Consider the following 16,977-nt stretch of genomic DNA (forward strand, 5'->3'; position numbering starts at 1 on the left):
TGCTCAGCAGTGTGCAGTTGGGTGGTCAAACGATCTAGTGTTATGAATGAAGTGTGTTATATTTGGTGCTAAAGTTTGCATTTAAGTGTTTATGTAGTTTTGAGGGCAGTTCTTCATTGAGCAGGAGAAATGAGGTGTTTTGCACTTTGGGGGGGGGGGGGGGGGGGGGTTTGTGAATTGTGTTTAGTGTTCTGAGAAACTGAGCAATTAAAAAAAAGAAAGTGTGTTAGCAATCGAGAGAAACTGTAATGAGTATCCAGATTAAACTGTCCTTTAGCTCCCCCTTGTGGTTTTAGATGAAATGGTGATTGCAATTCCAGTTTAACAAAGAAAAAAAAAGTTCTTCCATACTCTTTACAGGTGTGCTGTGCATCAGTGATTTAAATACAAAGCTGAGTCAGTCCTGATATAGATTTGTTGTTCTTCTGATAAACATTAATTTAGGTTTTTCCTCTTCATCAATAACTTATAATCGTGTGCATTTCCATACGTATGCAAATACAAAATGTTGGTCAAATGCCTGAACATAAGCTTTATTCAAAAATACATACAAAAAAGTATTCCAAGACAAATAATTAAAAAATCATTTATAAGCGGTTCACTTCAATTATTTCTGCCAGGATCGTCACAGGCTCATTCTCCAGTTTGAGCAGGGCTCTCCTGGTTGTTGTCGTCATTGTCTGATTTCTCGTCATCTAAAAAGATTAAAGTTATTAGAGAGGCAAAGTTTTTCCCTAAACTCTACAGATGAGATTGATCAACAGCTATTAAGGAAACAAGGCACAAACATGCCAAGTTCTGCATCTCCAATGTCCTTGTGTACTCACTCTCCAGTGTCTGCTGTAGTTCCTGTATGGTGCTGAGCAGCACATGGAACTGCTTCTTCCTTAACTCCAACTGTATGTGACAAAGCGAGAGCCAATAATAACATTACTCATGGTCGAAGACATTGGATGTGGGAATACAAGGTGATAAATGTATTTAGCTTTACCTTAGCATCTACGTTCTCCTTGATTTGAGAAAGCTGCTGGAGTTCTTTGTCAAGCGCTTCCAACTGCCTGTGATCAAACCAACAATAATATGATTATCATGAAACGTCTTCGACTCAATATCTGGATGAAACAATGACTCACTTAAGTGTTTCATGTCGGTCTGGATGTTGCTGGATAACCTTAGCCAAAGCATCGTACTCTGGGAGAAATGAAGTGAAAATGTGAGACAAGCGGCTACAAAAACCTAGCTCAACCAAACAGAAATATATTGATGTTATTTGAAAAACCTATATCGCCACCAATTATTTTAAAATCAGTGAGAGATTACTTTTTATAAAAGCCTGTGTCCATTTAAAAAATGCATTCTCTAGTATTCTAGTCAAATATTTTAACAGATCAAATTAAACAAACCATCCCTAGGATTATCTTTTTTGAAAACACTCCTTGAGCAACAGTTCATTGGATTATAATTGCAGTTGTATAATAAATCAAATGTAATAATCTGCGTGTAAGACAACTTTACTTTGCTTCTCAAGGAAATGCTCTTTTTCCTGTGAAAAAGCTCGGATGTTTTGATTAAACTGACAACATTTTAGTTAATAAGTGGGTTTTTGATAGCTTTTCTAGTTTGACTCACATTTTTGCAAACCCAAAGAACTTCAGTTTTGAATAATAAAGAAGAGAAAGTCATTAAATTGGTGAAGCTGGAAGCAGAAAATGTATATTTTCCTTAATACATGACTAATCTATTGGCAATAACTTCTTTGCCATTTTAAATAACTATTGTTCTGCAGCACTATGTCAAGCTGTTGGATGTACTTCAACATCGTGTGACACCTCAAATACTGCTTAGACTCTTCCTCAGTGTTTATAAATAACAAAAGCAGTACATTTATCATGTAAATAATTACCATCATTCCATCTGGATCACTGAAATGCTCTTACCTTGGCGATTTTTCCGTACCCTCTTTGCTCTCTGTATTTCCTTTTTGCATTCTGCTATCTTCTCGTGTGCAGAGGTGATGTTTTGTTCTGCAAAGACAACAAGGTGGTGAGAGATAAGGTTATTGTGTAAACACTTCAAAAACTACCTTGTTTTGTGGTGACCTAGATCTGCTAGTTACCACATTGTATGTTTGAAATGCAGGAACATGAGTAGTTCTGGTATAAAAAAGACAAAAAACACACAAAATCACAATTTCTTACCTATGTTAGTGTAGATTTTCTCATAATTCTCCATTTCTCGAAGATTCATGTCATAAACCATTAACGTCTTCCCCATGGAGAACTCACACTGGCCCAGGGTGGCCATCACCCTCTGATACTGCGTGAACCTGAACAGAACAGCATAACGGTTTAATACTCAAACAAGTTGTCCACCACACTTTTATAAAACAAATTGTTTTATGTGGAAGAAGAACTCGGATCTTGTACTTAAGTAAAAGTAGGACTACCACAGTGTAGAAATACTCTGTTACAAGTCCTGCATTCAAAATATTACCCAAATGTTTTGACATCAAAATATACTTAAAGTACAAAAAGTAAAACAACTCATTTAGCAAATTGTAAATAAGAACATTACGAGAGTAAATGTTTACATGACACCACCGGTTATTGTATATCTCCAAGTAGAGCTCACTCACCCTTCCTCCGGGGTCCCAGGCGAGTTGCACCATTTAGTGAAGCTCTTTAGCAGCACGTTGATTCGGCGGTCATCTCCAGCCCCGTCTCCGTCAATAAGAAGACGTTTCCGAATAACTTCATCTAAATAAGGGGAAAAACAGGATTCAAACAACATTCCAGATACAGCAGGCACTTTTAAAAGCACCTAAGCTAACTGTTAACTAGCTAGCATGCCTTCTGTGTATTAGCTGTGTCGAGAGCAAGCCTCTATCTTTTGTAACATTGGACCGTTTTTGTAATTTGGCTGAATATATGTCGACACTATAAGAGCTTCGGTACACATTTCTACTCGTGTTTTTTTCCAGAGAGCTGAAATTAGTTAATTAAACCATTACTTACCGTCCGTTACAGCTCCCATGTCTGTATGTAGCTAAATCAACTTTATTGAATAGCCGGAAGTGAACAAAGCAGCTCGACCCGCCTCCGATTAAATGGTCGGCAGTGATTGGCCACAGAACAACGATTTGATTTAGAACAAGGGTTTTATTACTACGTAACATAATTAAATGAGCTTAATACTATAATGTATGCTCATTAAAAACAGGGATATAGTCTAAATAGAGCTGAATGAAAGGCCATGAGTTTAATACAATTGTCATCTCCAGTGACACAACATGTAGGAGAGTGGAGAGTCAAATGGAAACCTTTTGTCAAAAAACAAACAAAAAGATTGTTAGATTGTCACAAATACAGACTTTAGGAAGAACACAAATTGAATATGTATAAAGTGAAAGCTTGAAGCAATGCTATACTTCACCCAGTTTTATAATAAGCATTTAACTTAAAATGTGAATTAATCTAAGACTGATGACTATGGAGGACGGAACATGACATACATATAAATAAATAAATGTATTAATAAAACATGAATAAATAAATACGGAAATAAATAAATATACGAATAAATAAACGTAGAAATAAATAAATGTTGAAATAAATACCGGAATAAAATAATAAGTAAATAAATGCATAAATAAATATGGAAACAAATAATGAATGTATAAATAAATACATACAAGTTGAGAATAAAACAGAACACACATTATTATAAATCTTTAATATATTTCTACATTTACGTTAATTTACATTTATTTATGTATTTCTGTGTCCGTATGATAATGAGGCGTTCCTAACCTCAGTCTGAAGCATGGTCCAAGAAAGAATAATCACTTCACACATCTCCTAACACTTCCCCTGGTGGTTTTACTACCCTATAACATATGTTTAAGGCAGTGGTTCCCAAACTTTTTCAGTCGGCCCCCCTTGGGTAATTGGAAATATTTTTGGGCCCCCCCAACCCGGTTCCCATCTATATTGGGATTGATTATTGTTGTAAAAACATTACATTTTTTTCTGCTAATAATAAGAAGATACAAAGATCCAACTATAATTTTATATTTGATTATGGATTACACATGAACAAAAGTGCTTGTAAGATACTGTGAATTAATTTGGCCTAATTAAAACTATCCTTCTTCCCTGAGTAGTAGATTTGTTTTTTATTCAAATGTCTTTTGTTTTGAGACTGCCACTCTCGGTTCATTCTCAATGTTCAGCTTTGATCTGTGTTTCGTTTTGATGGCAGCAACAGCAGAAAAGCCTGTCTCACACAAGTCGGATGTTGCAAAAGGCAGCAGTATGCCCACAGCTCTCTGACCAATGAGATATTTTCCAGCAGTGTTTGTTTACAATTTCTTCCCGCGCCCCCCCCCCCCCCCCCCCCTGCAGTACCTCCGCGACACACCACAGTTTGAAAACCACTGGTTTAAGGTATAAAGGCTTTTGCATAAGGATTTTGATTTTATTTTATTTTCATTACTTTATTTTTGTAGTTTTGGTAAAACATATTTTTCACATTAAATATCTATATATCATTTTTTTCAAGTTAGTGTTTATGATTGAATTATGTATTATTTTATTACTATTATTATTATTTTTTGATTATTATTATTTTGATTATTATTTACGGAAGAGGATTAGGGCCACATGATTTTTTTTTTGGGAGGATTTGAAAAAAGTTCTGTGAAAAAAGTCAGAATTCTGACTTTTTCCTCAGAACAAAAAAAACATAATTTTTTTTGGGAGAAAAAAAATCAGAATCCTGATTTTTTTCTCAGAATTCTGAGATTAAAGTCAGAATTTTTTTTTCAAATCCTCCCAAAAAAAATAGGTATATGGCCCTAATCCTCTTCCGTAATTATTGTATTATTATAATTGTATTTGTTTCACGTCCCCCGGAGGTGTTGGGGGCGTCTCCGGAAGGCGTTTTAATGTTTTTGTTTTTATTTTATTGTTATTATTAGTATTATAATTATTATGAATATATGTTTTAATTGTTTTCTTATTGATTTCAATTTATTTTATCTTTTTTTAATTATTATTTCCATTTAGTGGAAATGTACGTAACTTTTTTAATATTTATTGAAGACAGAAGAGTATGAGTTTCTCCTCGCACTGTGCACAACTTGACACAAAGTTCCCAAATAAAAGGGGGACTGGTCCGAAAAGTACACTTGTTATAAATGTTGTCGTATCCACAGAAAGCTACCAAGCAGAACAACATTGTGTGAAACACGCACAGAAATTAATACATATATTAATGTCAGTAACAATACATTAAAGATATGTGTTCTGTTTTATTCTCAACTTGTATTTTTTTTTAAATTGATTTAGTGTTTATTTATTCCTGTATTTATTTCCACATTTATTTATGTATTCCTGTATTCATTTATTTTTTCTTGTGTTTATTTATTGCTGTATTTTTTACTACATGTATTTATTTATTTCATTTTTTTTCTCACATTTATTTCTTCTTGTATTTTGTTATTCGTGCATTTATTCCCGTTTTTATTCCTGTATTTATTCCTGTATTTATTCTGTATGTATGCATTTATTTATTTGTTACTCCTGTCATGTTCTGTCCTCAATACCTGGCAAAATCACATCACAACAACACCTTTAGTTGGGCATTCAATTTTTTCTAAAACACATTGGTGGTCCAGAGGTTTATGCATTGTTTTTTCATGCAGGTGCTCGACGTTCAACACCCAGGGGAGGGACATCTGTTGTCTTCTGCTATGCTAATATTACATCTGGAGAAATACAAAAATAAAATAAAACACTTTTTCTAACAAAGTGACGCCCATGGTTATAGCTAAAGTGGCATAGCAGAAAAAACATGCATGCAATAACAGAATTATGATTAAAGCATCAATAATTATAATCAAATATATGTATGAAATGGGCCAATCTGCATAATGACTATACTTTTACTTTCTTAAGCATATTTTGATGCCAATACGTTTTACTTTGACTTGAGTACGTTTTGATTGCGGGACATTGATTAGAGTGTTCCTACACACTGGTACTTCTACTTTTACTTAAGTACACGATCTGAGTACTTTCCCCACCTCTGCCTAGTCGTATGCCATAGTTTTTCCATGAAGATAGCAGACCAAAAATACTTTATGATGATGGGGAAGCTGCTTTAAGTCACCAGCGTGCGAACGTACGTGCGGGCGCAGTGACGTCCGTGTCCCAGAATGCAGTCTGGTAAACAGACATGGAAGCACCAGGTGAAGACCTCCACAGAGGCTGAGCTCTGCACTCGCTCTTTCCTACCGTCTTCTATCTCCTTCGCCCAGTGCATCCAGTTGATATACACCTGCCTGGTGTCCCGTTTACGCCTACATCACCCACAGCCTTGGTAAGAGTGAAGTTGTTCTCGATCCGTGACGACTGCTAATGACTTCTGCTGTGCTGTCAGCCTCCTCGCTAGCGCTAGTCACGGCTAGCTACAAGCTTCAGCTAGCATGCTAATGTAGCCACAGTGCTCTGTAGTAGCGTTAGTACCAGTCACAGCCCCACACTGCATGGAGCCTGTTTTCATGACATAACTACTGGTAGACTTTGTGTCTCTTTTGATATGCTGTACTTATAATTATCGTTTACTCTGCCGATTATATTGTTTGAAACAATGTTAATGTGGTTAGTGTGTATAGTAGTGGTGGGTGCTTGCTTTCTTGGTCTCTGCTAGCAAATGTCAGCTAGCTAACAACTTATCAAGTTGTGCACCTAACCTACTTGTCAATGTCAAGTAGTAAGCATTCTAAATTACATAATCTAATTGGCCAAACATAGCCTTTGACATACTGTCTTTGTACAACCCAACCCACGATTTGTTTACTTTGCAATATAGCAGGTTATTTGGAAGGACAATGTTACAGTGTTTATATTACATTCATGCAATCTTACTAGTAGTAATAGACAGTGTATTTAGAAATATGTTGAGGCTGGGTGACAATTCAATATGATGTAAACTTGCCTCTAAGTGTAATCATATTTTGATAATATTATGTTATGGTTATACACAATCCTGTTGTCAAAATGACATGTTTTCAAAGTTTATTTTATTTAATGTGAGCAACAAACATCTGAACAGACTTATTGCTTTGAATGTCAGTTGATTATTTTATGTTATTTTGCATAAGCTTGCCATGTGATGATGTACACCCCTTATGGACAGAATACGCAGGGTACAACCTGCTACATCTGTACAGACAGAACAGCCACCATTTAACAACCACTCTGAAGCACACTGTCTGTATTTCTCATTTAGGCTTCTGGCTGCAAATGTGTCAAGTCCCAATGTTCATTACTTAACTCTCATACAAGCAGTTCAGTCTGTATTTGGCAGTTGACATATTTGCGTCAGCTAAAACAAAATAACGGCTATAAGATTACACTTGACATTTTATTCCAAGGCTTCATTGCCGTGGTTCTTATTACACTTATGTGAAAGGTTAATGGACTGGATAATTTTTTTTTAAATGCTGTACAGGAAATATTACGCCTTTTTTATTCCAAAAATTCCAATCAAAGAAAAATGCTGAGAGCTCCAGTTTATGTTTAAGCACAGATTTATATCCACATTACCCGCACTTCTTGAAGCACCAGTCCAATGGCTGAAGCAAGAGTTCATTACACTGCAGTTCCTCTCATATTCTGTCTATGTTCTTAGAAAGAAAGGAACGAGTACTGGTAGCTCTATCATACAAATGAGTTCCAACTCCCTGTAGCATATTATCAAACGATCATTTGTATGTTTCCAAGTCAAACATACATCCTTACTTAAACGTCAAGATATTTGGCTGAGTTTGAAGTTTCTGGGCTTTAACATGCTACAGCAAAATATTTAGCTGCAACGCATGTGACGAACCACCTTTTTGAAGTATGATGCACATTTAATCAAATTGAAGTCCAAGTAAGAGATCGTAATGCATACCCAGCACTTAGATTGGATGTCTTAAAGCGGCTTTTGCTTAAGGAAGTTACATTTATGAATATATTACAATATGTCTTGCATCAGTAAAGACAACAAAAACATGAAAATAGGGTACAATCTCTGTGTTTGAAGGGATTACAGCGGGGCTGAGGAGGGCGGTTAGAGATGTTGCTCAATGGGTTGGATTACTGCAAAGTGGTGAAGAATTCAACAACAAGGCCCTGGGAGGAAAGTCAGAATCAGAATACCTTTATTAGTCCCACAGAGGGAAAATGTACGTTGTTCGAGCAGGCAAAGAGCCACAGACAGCTTAATGTTACATATGTTACGTATGTTACATGCATGAATAAGTATTAAAGTGTTCCCTTCCTTATGATTCCATATTCACATGAACTCTATCCAGAAACAACAAAACAAAGTCCCTGATAACTGACTCATCTACTTTCAATGGTTGCGTGTGTGTGTGTGTGTGTGTGTGTGTGTGTGTGTGTGTGTGTGTGTGTGTGTGTGTGTGTGTGTGTGTGTGTGTGTGTGTGTGTGTGTGAGACTGTCCATAGACGTCCTCTCCAGTGTTGTGTGGCTGCCAGCAATCACCAAAACTGATGAGGATCGGCTGATAAAATAAAAAATAAGTTTTTTTTTTTTCTTATTTTGCCAAGGTAAGATCCCACAACATACGAACGTTACTATATTTTATAGCTGTGCAATAATCACAAGTCGTTGTATAGTGCTTACAGATGTTTGTAGTTGTTGCTTACTTAACGACATATTGGAGTTCAGTATAGAACATTTAAATGTTTTTCAGAACACCAACGTTCAGGTTGATTCAAAGCCGATAGAACCAAAAATATTCTTGCCTGGCTTTGAATATCATGGAGGGTTTTAAAAACAACTATACATGGAGTAATGATACAATTAGTGTATTAAAGTATAGTTAGGTAGTATCTAGCTAACAGGAAAATAACAACTAAGTACAACAGCTCTGAAATGAGTAACATTTATTTGCTTAGTGAAATACTTTGTTCACTTTTTGATAAGACTACAGCAAGAGTGTGTTGCCTATTGAGGCTATAGGTTGCACCAGTGTTTCCCCTAGGTTTACTGCTTTGGGAGGGGGCTGCCTGAGCGGGGGGGGGGGGGGGGGGGGGGGGGTGCATTGGGATATATATTTTTTAAATCCTCTGGAGCAGAGAGAAGCTGTGGATTATTGTTATTGATTAATGCATCAGTGTTTCTTAGGGTCAAAAACACTGAACTCACAACTTAAAATGAAAGCGTTTATTTAATAAACGAGCACATGTTCAATGTGAAAAGTGACAGTAGATATAGATTAGGTGCAATTTGGTGCTATATACATATATTTAAAAAAAAATATTTGTGTTTTTTTTTTAAAAAACACCTTCAATTTCAGGGGGGGCGCGGGGCTCCGTTGGCGGGGAGCAGCGCCCCCCCAAAACAATGGTAGGGGAAACACTGAGTTGCACTGTTGATGTATATGGTTGCATGCATATTGCAGAAGAAGGATTTGTTTGATTGGAAGTGTTTATTTGACTATGTAATGTATAACAACTACAGATACCTTCTTCAAATGATAGGGAATCCAATTCAACAATACCATCTCTGCAAACATCAAGCGCTACACAATGGCACGATGTAAGGCTTTTGTATTGAACTGCTTTATATTGTTCAGGGATTTTTCATTTAGTCGTTAATTGCATATTAACAGAAAACCTCACAAAGATGCCTTTGATGAGCGCATTACTAGAAAGAGGCTGTTGAATAAAACCGTTAGTTCCATTCATGAAGACGGTCAAATAATAACTAGGTCATAACCCTACATGGTTTGCTAGTCTATGCTACTAATGTACACGCTATGCAAGATAACGGAACAGTTAGCCTTTTGTGGCACTGGATAAACGGGTAAGTTACACATTGAAGCAGAACATATTGGTTTGATATTCCTCTTGACAAATGCTTTTAAAGTGTTGTCTCATTGTAACAAATCCACTGGTGCCAGGCCAGTTTGTCAAATGATTGAAATGCTTCAGAGCTTTGTATACCACAGATTTGTCTATATATTGCATTAAATTAAGGGGTGAAGGAATTTTTTTGACACTGGCAAATGACAAGCTTCTTAATTTGTATTTCTATATTAAGTATTGGACCAAAGCCAAGTTTCTGAATTGTGCACTTGAAATTAGCAACAAAGGGGCAAGTTCATTTTGCTCAAGGCTCTTCAGGCTACGTGCCAATTTATTCATTTAACCTTTCTTCCATTTTTTTTTTTTAGCAAGTTTTTTTTCTTTCATATAACCTTTTGATATCAGAAAAAACTGGGAGGCTTTTTAACTGGGCCTTGTTTTATGTTGGACTGACAGATGTCTGATCTCCTGATGATTTACGATTGTAAAAGAAAGTGATAATAAGTTAGGGATAGTATTATTTCATCATAGCTCTCATGCAAACATATTATCGATGTCAAGACAAGATACAAAGCCTACATTTCCCATTGCCTTGCATTTAAGTTTTTTGATATTTTGCTCCTATGTGTTCTTATTCACATTTGTCCACCAGTCTGTAAGATAATGTCTCCAAACATGTGACGTTTGAGTTTTGGTCATGCATTGTCATGGCTAATATATTTTATATTTCAAATGCTTACTTTTTTCTTTAAAAAAAATATGATTCAGAATTTGCACAAGCATGGGGCAGACTGTAAATCTAGTAGTGTCAAACCATCACATATATATATTGAGGGAAATCAAGTCCTTATTTTTTGACCAACAACACACATTATTTATTATTTTATTTATTTAGGAAGTATATAGGCAGTTACTGATAAGATGTCCAAACTGAGACGCTATATTTTTGCACCTCTGTTGTAAATATTCCAAAAAATATAAGCATCTATGATGCAACAAAAGATGACATACAGTAACACACTGTTCTATTCAAGTTGTAATGGTACAGCGGCTATTTAGGGCACACCTTAAAAACCTAAATGTAATATCGTCTTTTATATCTGTGTAGCTAGGATTAATGTATATTTAATGTTTATCTGTGTAATTAGGATTAATGTATATGTAATGTTTATCTGTGTAATTAGGATTAATGTATATTTAATTAGCAAGATTAACCACGAGGCAATTTGCATGTACATTAAATTATGCCAAACTAGCCAGGAAACCCTACAACCCTCAGTAAACTGCCAGCATATGTCATGTGTTGTATGAGAGCTCTGTAGCCTGTTAAATGATCAACAGAGCTTTTGTGTTTTCTGAGGGGCGGGGACATACAAAACACGCTGTTTTTGCCCGTGTCAATCAGTGAAAAAGTCCTCCTATCCCGATCGCGACCATCGCTGACTCTCGTGTTGTTACATTGTAGAGGAAAGAATGTCGGAAAGGGCCGAGGATGACGTCAGGGGGGAGCAGCGCCGAGCGGCCAGGCAGCAGCTGAAGCAGCAGCAGATCCAGCGGGGAGAAGGCTCCACAGCAATGGCGACTGTTGCGGAGCGGAGATCCTTGCCTAGTCCAGAAATAATGCTGGGACAGCCTTGGAGCAACTGGGTCGACGCCGTCAAACTCCACGGCTACGACGGTGAGTTTCCTAGCGGCCCCGAATGTGTGCGAGGAAGCGAGGTGGCGCGCAGACAGTTGCCAGTCCTGTCCCTTTTTTGGCCGAGTGCATGCAGTTTTTGGTGGAATATGAAGAAACGCTACTGGTAGCAACAGCACGAGCAGGCAAGCAAGTGCAACTATTTATTTGTCTGTGTGTCGGATCGCCTCGTTTTTTCAGGTGCTGAATCGGAGGAAAGTTTCAAAGACTTCGGGAAAAATCGAGAAGCCATGCGTTTGTGCAGAGAAGGTGAGTGTTTTTCTCTCTCTAGGGCCAAAGGTGTATTTTGGTTCAGGAGGTTTACACACATGGATTCAAGCACTTTACACGCGTCGCTAAGCCAACATGTGAACACATTGTAAATGACGATCTTTCTGCACAGCCGGATACAAAGGGGGAAACATGTATCTTATTCGTGTGACAGTTGACATGTCCATACATTAACTTAACGGTTAACAACTTAAACTCACTGTTAATGGTTCGAGGCCAAAACATTTAATAACAATGTCATATTCTGTTGGAGAATGCATTGAATGAACTTTATTGTTTATCTCCCACATGTCTGCCTTTTTTAAACATGAAAACATCCACCATAACTCTTTGCTGCCATACAAATATTTAGGTTGTAAATTATTAAAAAGTATAGTATATTTCTAAAGTTCCTTGGATTTTTTTATTTCAAATCAAAATCCCAAAATGTAACTGTTAAAACAGCGATTGTTTATTTTTACTCCTGTTCAGAGCTCTATTTAAATTGTATAAATGTGCTTTATGGCTTGCTTCTATTTGACACCCAAATATGACCAAACGTACATTTTTAACACATACTTACATAAATAGTGTAGTGAAAAAGTACCACGTGCCAAATTTAAGATAACTTCTAAAATGTTTACTATGCACGGTCTCCCAAACCAGCATGTTGTGTGAATGTATGAATTATTCAGGGTTGATATATGAACAAGTACATTATCACAATGAATTAAACAAGTATATCAGACAAAAAAGTCATTGGATAATTGTAAACTAGTAAGCTATTAAAGTAAGCTCACGTTATCTTAGGATTCAAACTATTTTAGATTTCTGTCGTATGGTTTGTTTTATTGATAACAGGAAACGTTCAGACATGGCAGAATAAAGAGAAATCATTTGACATAGGTGATGAAACACACATTGTCAGATACACTAATCTGGATCCTGAGCCACGGTGATGTTTCAGTTAGAACTGCAGTTTTATTTTTGGAAACGCCTTGTTTAATGTTAGCAGATCTGTCATGTGGCCTGGGTTTAGAATGAACATCACTACAAAGGTACATTGTTCTAACGAGAAACTGGCATCTTGTTTAATTATATATCAGTGTTCATGCACAACGTTACAGCCTCAGCAAGCTTTTAAGATTGACATCAGAATGAGCAAGTTGAAAAAACCTGTTCCTCCAACTTAGAATTTAATAAATGAATGAAAAACAGCGTAACAGCAGCGTTTGTGTTTTGAAACATAGCTTTTTAATGACTTGCACTGTCCTCTTGTGTTCAGAGCTACTTTTAATCACATTTTCAGAAAAACCTATTGTCTCAAGGACACATGAGCAGGACGCATCAAGTGTGACTTTGCTTTTATGGGGCAGTCATTGCAGCTACTAGAAGCTCAAGAATAACATGGCACTTTTCAAAAAGCTGTATTTCCGAACTAAACGCACAGTAAATATTCATCTGTTTTGTGTATAATAATAATAATAATAATAATTTAGCAAAACCATGAGTATCATCTTCAGACGCTTCAACACCGTCATTCATTCGACAGCCAACAATAAACCGATCATTTAGGTTTGAATAATTGACAACATTTGTCAGCTTTTGGACACAGATTAGTCCAGCATTGTGGAAGCTTTCTTGTTTCTTTTTCATGCCTTTCTTTGAAGGCATTTGCACAAACAGGATCTCTGTCTGACGTTAAATCTCAATGAGTATTGACCATCACGAAAAATGACACATTTCCCTTTGATCAGAGGAACACTTACCCATCATCAGTGTGTCCAGATCTTTTTCCACACGGTGCTCTAAAGGAAAGGGTTAATTGCAGGATTCTTCATTTATCTAATGTTGCATTTGCACGAGTCAACAATGCGGTCTATGTGCATACACTAAGTAAGACCATTGCGCAGTGTCAATAACTTGTCCTAAAGGTTCCTAATGGCAAGAGAATACATCTTTAATATTTAACACAACATTTAAAAAAATAGGGTGAGATACAAGGCACTGCATGAGAAGAAGTGGTGAGTCATCTAAAGAAAGCTGTCTGCTTTGTTCAAAATAAACGCTGTCAAGAATTGAATCGGATAAGATCAACAATTAGTTAACTAATCGATGGCTTGAAAAATGTATAACCAACTCCTTTTGATAAATAATCGCTGAAAAGACATGTGTTCAATTCCAACATGGTGCTCCTTCCTGTTGTTTTCAGTTTAATTTTAAACTGATTATCTTACGGCTTTAGACCTAACGGGACATTTAAAACGATTGTCTGATATCACTGTTATGTTGAAGCGTCTGTTATTAGTGTCATGGGGCTGGTCAACACATCTTGCGGCTGAAATGTGTGTTGATAGAATTATTCTGTGAGTCTGTGTGTGTGCTTGGTAGCGGTATTACAAGTGGATGGTTACACCTCCTGCCATGACTCACCACCAGATTCCTCCTGTGGTGTGACCACCATCCTAGCACACACAGATGATTAACACATTTAAAAAAAAAAAAATGCCTGGCAAATAATGACGGATGCATTCACTGAGAGTGGTGCCGTCACAGTGAGGGGAGCTGGGAAATGTAGTGCCAGTGTCAGCTACAGGTCAGATTCAGCCAGCGTGTGTGCTGCTCAGAAGCAGCTAGAGCTGATACTGTTCCACCTAGATCATTCATCACTGCCATGGATGAGGATGCTGAGATTAACTGGAGGCTCACTCTCTTCCTCTGTCTCGTGCTCACAGGCTCTCTTTCTCCTCCTAGAGTGCAGGTCCTCTGCTCACTCTCTTTGTCTCGCTGACGCCTCGGCCTGCTTCTCTGCTCTCTTTCTCTACTGTGCTCTTTCTCTACTGTGCTCTTTCTCTACTGTGCTCTTTCTCTACTGTGCTCTTTCTCTACTGTGCTCTTTCTCTACTGTGCTCTTTCTCTACTGTGCTTTTTCTCTACTGTGCTCTTTCTCTACTGTGCTTTTTCTCTACTGTGCTTTTTCTCGGCTGCATTTGGTTGTTCTGTCTCTTCTTTCTCTTTCCACGGTGACTTTCTTTCTCTCTCTCTCCTTTTCATCCTCTCCTCGCACAAGAAGAGAAAATGGAGATTGATAATGGGGCAGACACAGTGGCGTAGTTGGACCACTTTTCAAGTCAGGCCATTTCAGCGGTACAGTTCAGCCTGTGCCAGTGCGTTGAATGCAGAGTGGAGAGGCGATCTACAGTAGGCGGGCCGCTTTTTTTTATAGTCGAGCAGCCCGTTTTGGAGAACTCTCCAACACCAGCAGCAGTTTGGGAATGAGTTTCGTTTGACCTTGCTATTGATCCTGCAAGAGAATGTGGTCGGCCTGTTGGACCCTGCCGTTCTTGGCCTGTTTCAATAAACATTTTGAGAGAAGGTGAAAGTTTATATGGAGAATACATGGGAAGTTATTGATTTTATATGTGTAATATCTCTTTATAACTTAAATTAGCGAGGGGTGCAGCAGAATGGCTCGCAGAGAGATTGATGGAAACAGTCTTATAAGAAAAGATGTCCAATCACTGCCATCAAATGACTGAACTTCTTCTCTTTGTATGGTTGTTAGAACCTTGTTTATGCCCATCAGTAGCATGCTTCCCTACTCAAGTTCCATATAATTGACACGCCTTTGTCTATTAAGTGAAGACGTTTGCCTTTTCTTCTTGGCAGACCCCAGCCGCTGTGAAAATGAGTCTTTTCGCTCCACTGCTGTTGAAGGAGACACTTAGCAGAGTGGCTTTAGACAATTGACATGCTTTAAAGAGCGTCAGGCTTGTCAATTCATCCACACAAGACTGCCACTGACCTCCCTGAGAGGGAAACTCCTCCAGGTAGGCCCTGTTTAATGGCCTTTGCCTAATGGCCCTCATCCCTTACGGTCTTGTGGTCTTGGAGAACCCTTGACGGCTTTGCAGAGTACATATTGAAGAGGGACTCCACTCCTCTCCTCTTGTATCCCGTCTTCTGCGCATCTCATCATAACGCTCCAGGCAATCTCTTAATTAGACTCCTTAATTAGGTGGTTTCTGGTACTCTGCGCCAGGGTACATTTTGATCACATTCTGGTGAGGAGCGGCCCTTCCCTCTGATTTGCCTTTAGAGTGGCTCGTGAAGAGTGTGGGTTTTCTCTCATTCAGTTGGGTGGCTGGAGATGGAGACATGCCATTCGTTTCCTATGGAACTTTCTTTATGATTGTGTGCCTGAAAGTTGCACGTTCTCACCGGCCCTATGGGAGATATACATTCATTACACCCTCCCTATAATCAGGCATTTCTTCCGGTTTGGCTTTATTTTTTTTTGAATCTCGACATGACTGTTGGTATCTGCATTTAGATTTCTACTCCATAAGGTCTTCTTGTGTTAATCATAAGTTGGTTTAAGGGGAGGACTCTTTATATGAGTCATGAAAACATAACCTTATTACTGGATTGCTGGATGCAATTTTTACAAGTTGACAGACTTCAAAGAAAACCATTATCTCCCTGTTTTAATTGCAAGTCTGCACCAAATTATTATTTTCATTATCAATGATCTGTTCTCTTAATTATTGTTTGCTTTTTTGTATGTTTGTTGGTCTATAAAGTAAGATTTGTCTATAACAACTTCCTACAGCCCAAAGTGAAATAAAACGACACTATTTCAACAATTTAGCTATTATCAACATTTCAGATTTGTAACTAATTTGCCAAATGTACAAAGTGTTGCCGCTCATTTTTGTGAGGTTTTATTTTATAATAATACAGTATTCGTTTAAATGCTGCTAAGACATACACGTTGTTAAATGTGAATCTTAAATACGACAACAATAGTGTATTACTACATATATTATTATTTATTCTTCATAGTTGTAATATGCTGGATTCTTTTTAAATGACATTGGGAAGATGAAAGGAAAGGAAGAAGTTACCCAGTAGAAGAACAATACAAGAAACATTCAAAACAAATCCTAAATCCAAGTCATCCACTCTATGCCTCACACAGTACATCCTGGATGTGCTGTGTTTGTTTACATCTTGGAGGGACGTTAGTTATTTGACAGTGAGTAACCTTGGGATTGCTCGCTCAGCCCGTTTCCAGCTCCTGATCATCAGGACTCTCTCTATGATGAATGGGGACTCACACTTGGGAGCGATCTGAATTAGCATGTGCTG

General features: G+C 37.5%; 2 protein-coding genes across 4 annotated transcripts in view; one reads left to right on the forward strand and one right to left on the reverse strand.

Moving 5' to 3' along the window:
* Nucleotides 1-506: 506 nt before the first annotated feature.
* On the reverse strand, nucleotides 507-3,122 carry thoc7 (THO complex 7). The gene is made up of 8 exons (XM_034239553.1): nucleotides 3,015-3,122; nucleotides 2,636-2,756; nucleotides 2,199-2,326; nucleotides 1,938-2,024; nucleotides 1,134-1,191; nucleotides 992-1,058; nucleotides 828-897; nucleotides 507-695 (listed from the first exon to the last, which is right to left on the reverse strand). Exons 1-8 carry the CDS (start codon nucleotides 3,031-3,033, stop codon nucleotides 634-636), a joined length of 612 nt encoding a protein of 203 aa, XP_034095444.1. The 5' UTR covers nucleotides 3,034-3,122; the 3' UTR covers nucleotides 507-633.
* A 3,110-nt stretch (nucleotides 3,123-6,232) lies between these two features.
* The window catches only part of LOC117561908 (ataxin-7), a 33,478-nt gene continuing 22,733 nt past the window's right edge, over nucleotides 6,233-16,977 (forward strand). The window contains exons 1-4 of one of the 3 annotated variants that reach the window (XM_034239571.1): nucleotides 6,233-6,381; nucleotides 8,517-8,618; nucleotides 11,347-11,559; nucleotides 11,758-11,826. In XM_034239571.1, the coding sequence (XP_034095462.1) occupies nucleotides 11,355-11,559; nucleotides 11,758-11,826 (274 nt within the window). In that variant the 5' untranslated portion in view covers nucleotides 6,233-6,381; nucleotides 8,517-8,618; nucleotides 11,347-11,354. Of the gene's footprint in view, nucleotides 6,382-8,516; nucleotides 8,619-9,589; nucleotides 9,613-11,346; nucleotides 11,560-11,757; nucleotides 11,827-16,977 lie in introns of those variants that run through there. The other 2 variants (XM_034239573.1, XM_034239572.1) reach the window with 2 other exon arrangements.

The sequence above is a fragment of the Gymnodraco acuticeps genome, unplaced genomic scaffold, assembly GCF_902827175.1.
Source record: "Gymnodraco acuticeps unplaced genomic scaffold, fGymAcu1.1, whole genome shotgun sequence".
NCBI lineage: Eukaryota > Metazoa > Chordata > Actinopteri > Perciformes > Bathydraconidae > Gymnodraco > Gymnodraco acuticeps.

Excerpts from the sequence above, each read along its gene's own strand:
- thoc7 (XM_034239553.1), bottom strand. Across the intron at positions 2,025-2,198 it reads GAAAATCTACACTAACATAG|AACAAAACATCACCTCTGCA; the intron begins GTAAGAAATTGT and ends TTGTCTTTGCAG. Across the intron at positions 898-991 it reads AGGAGAACGTAGATGCTAAG|TTGGAGTTAAGGAAGAAGCA; the intron begins GTAAAGCTAAAT and ends TGTCACATACAG.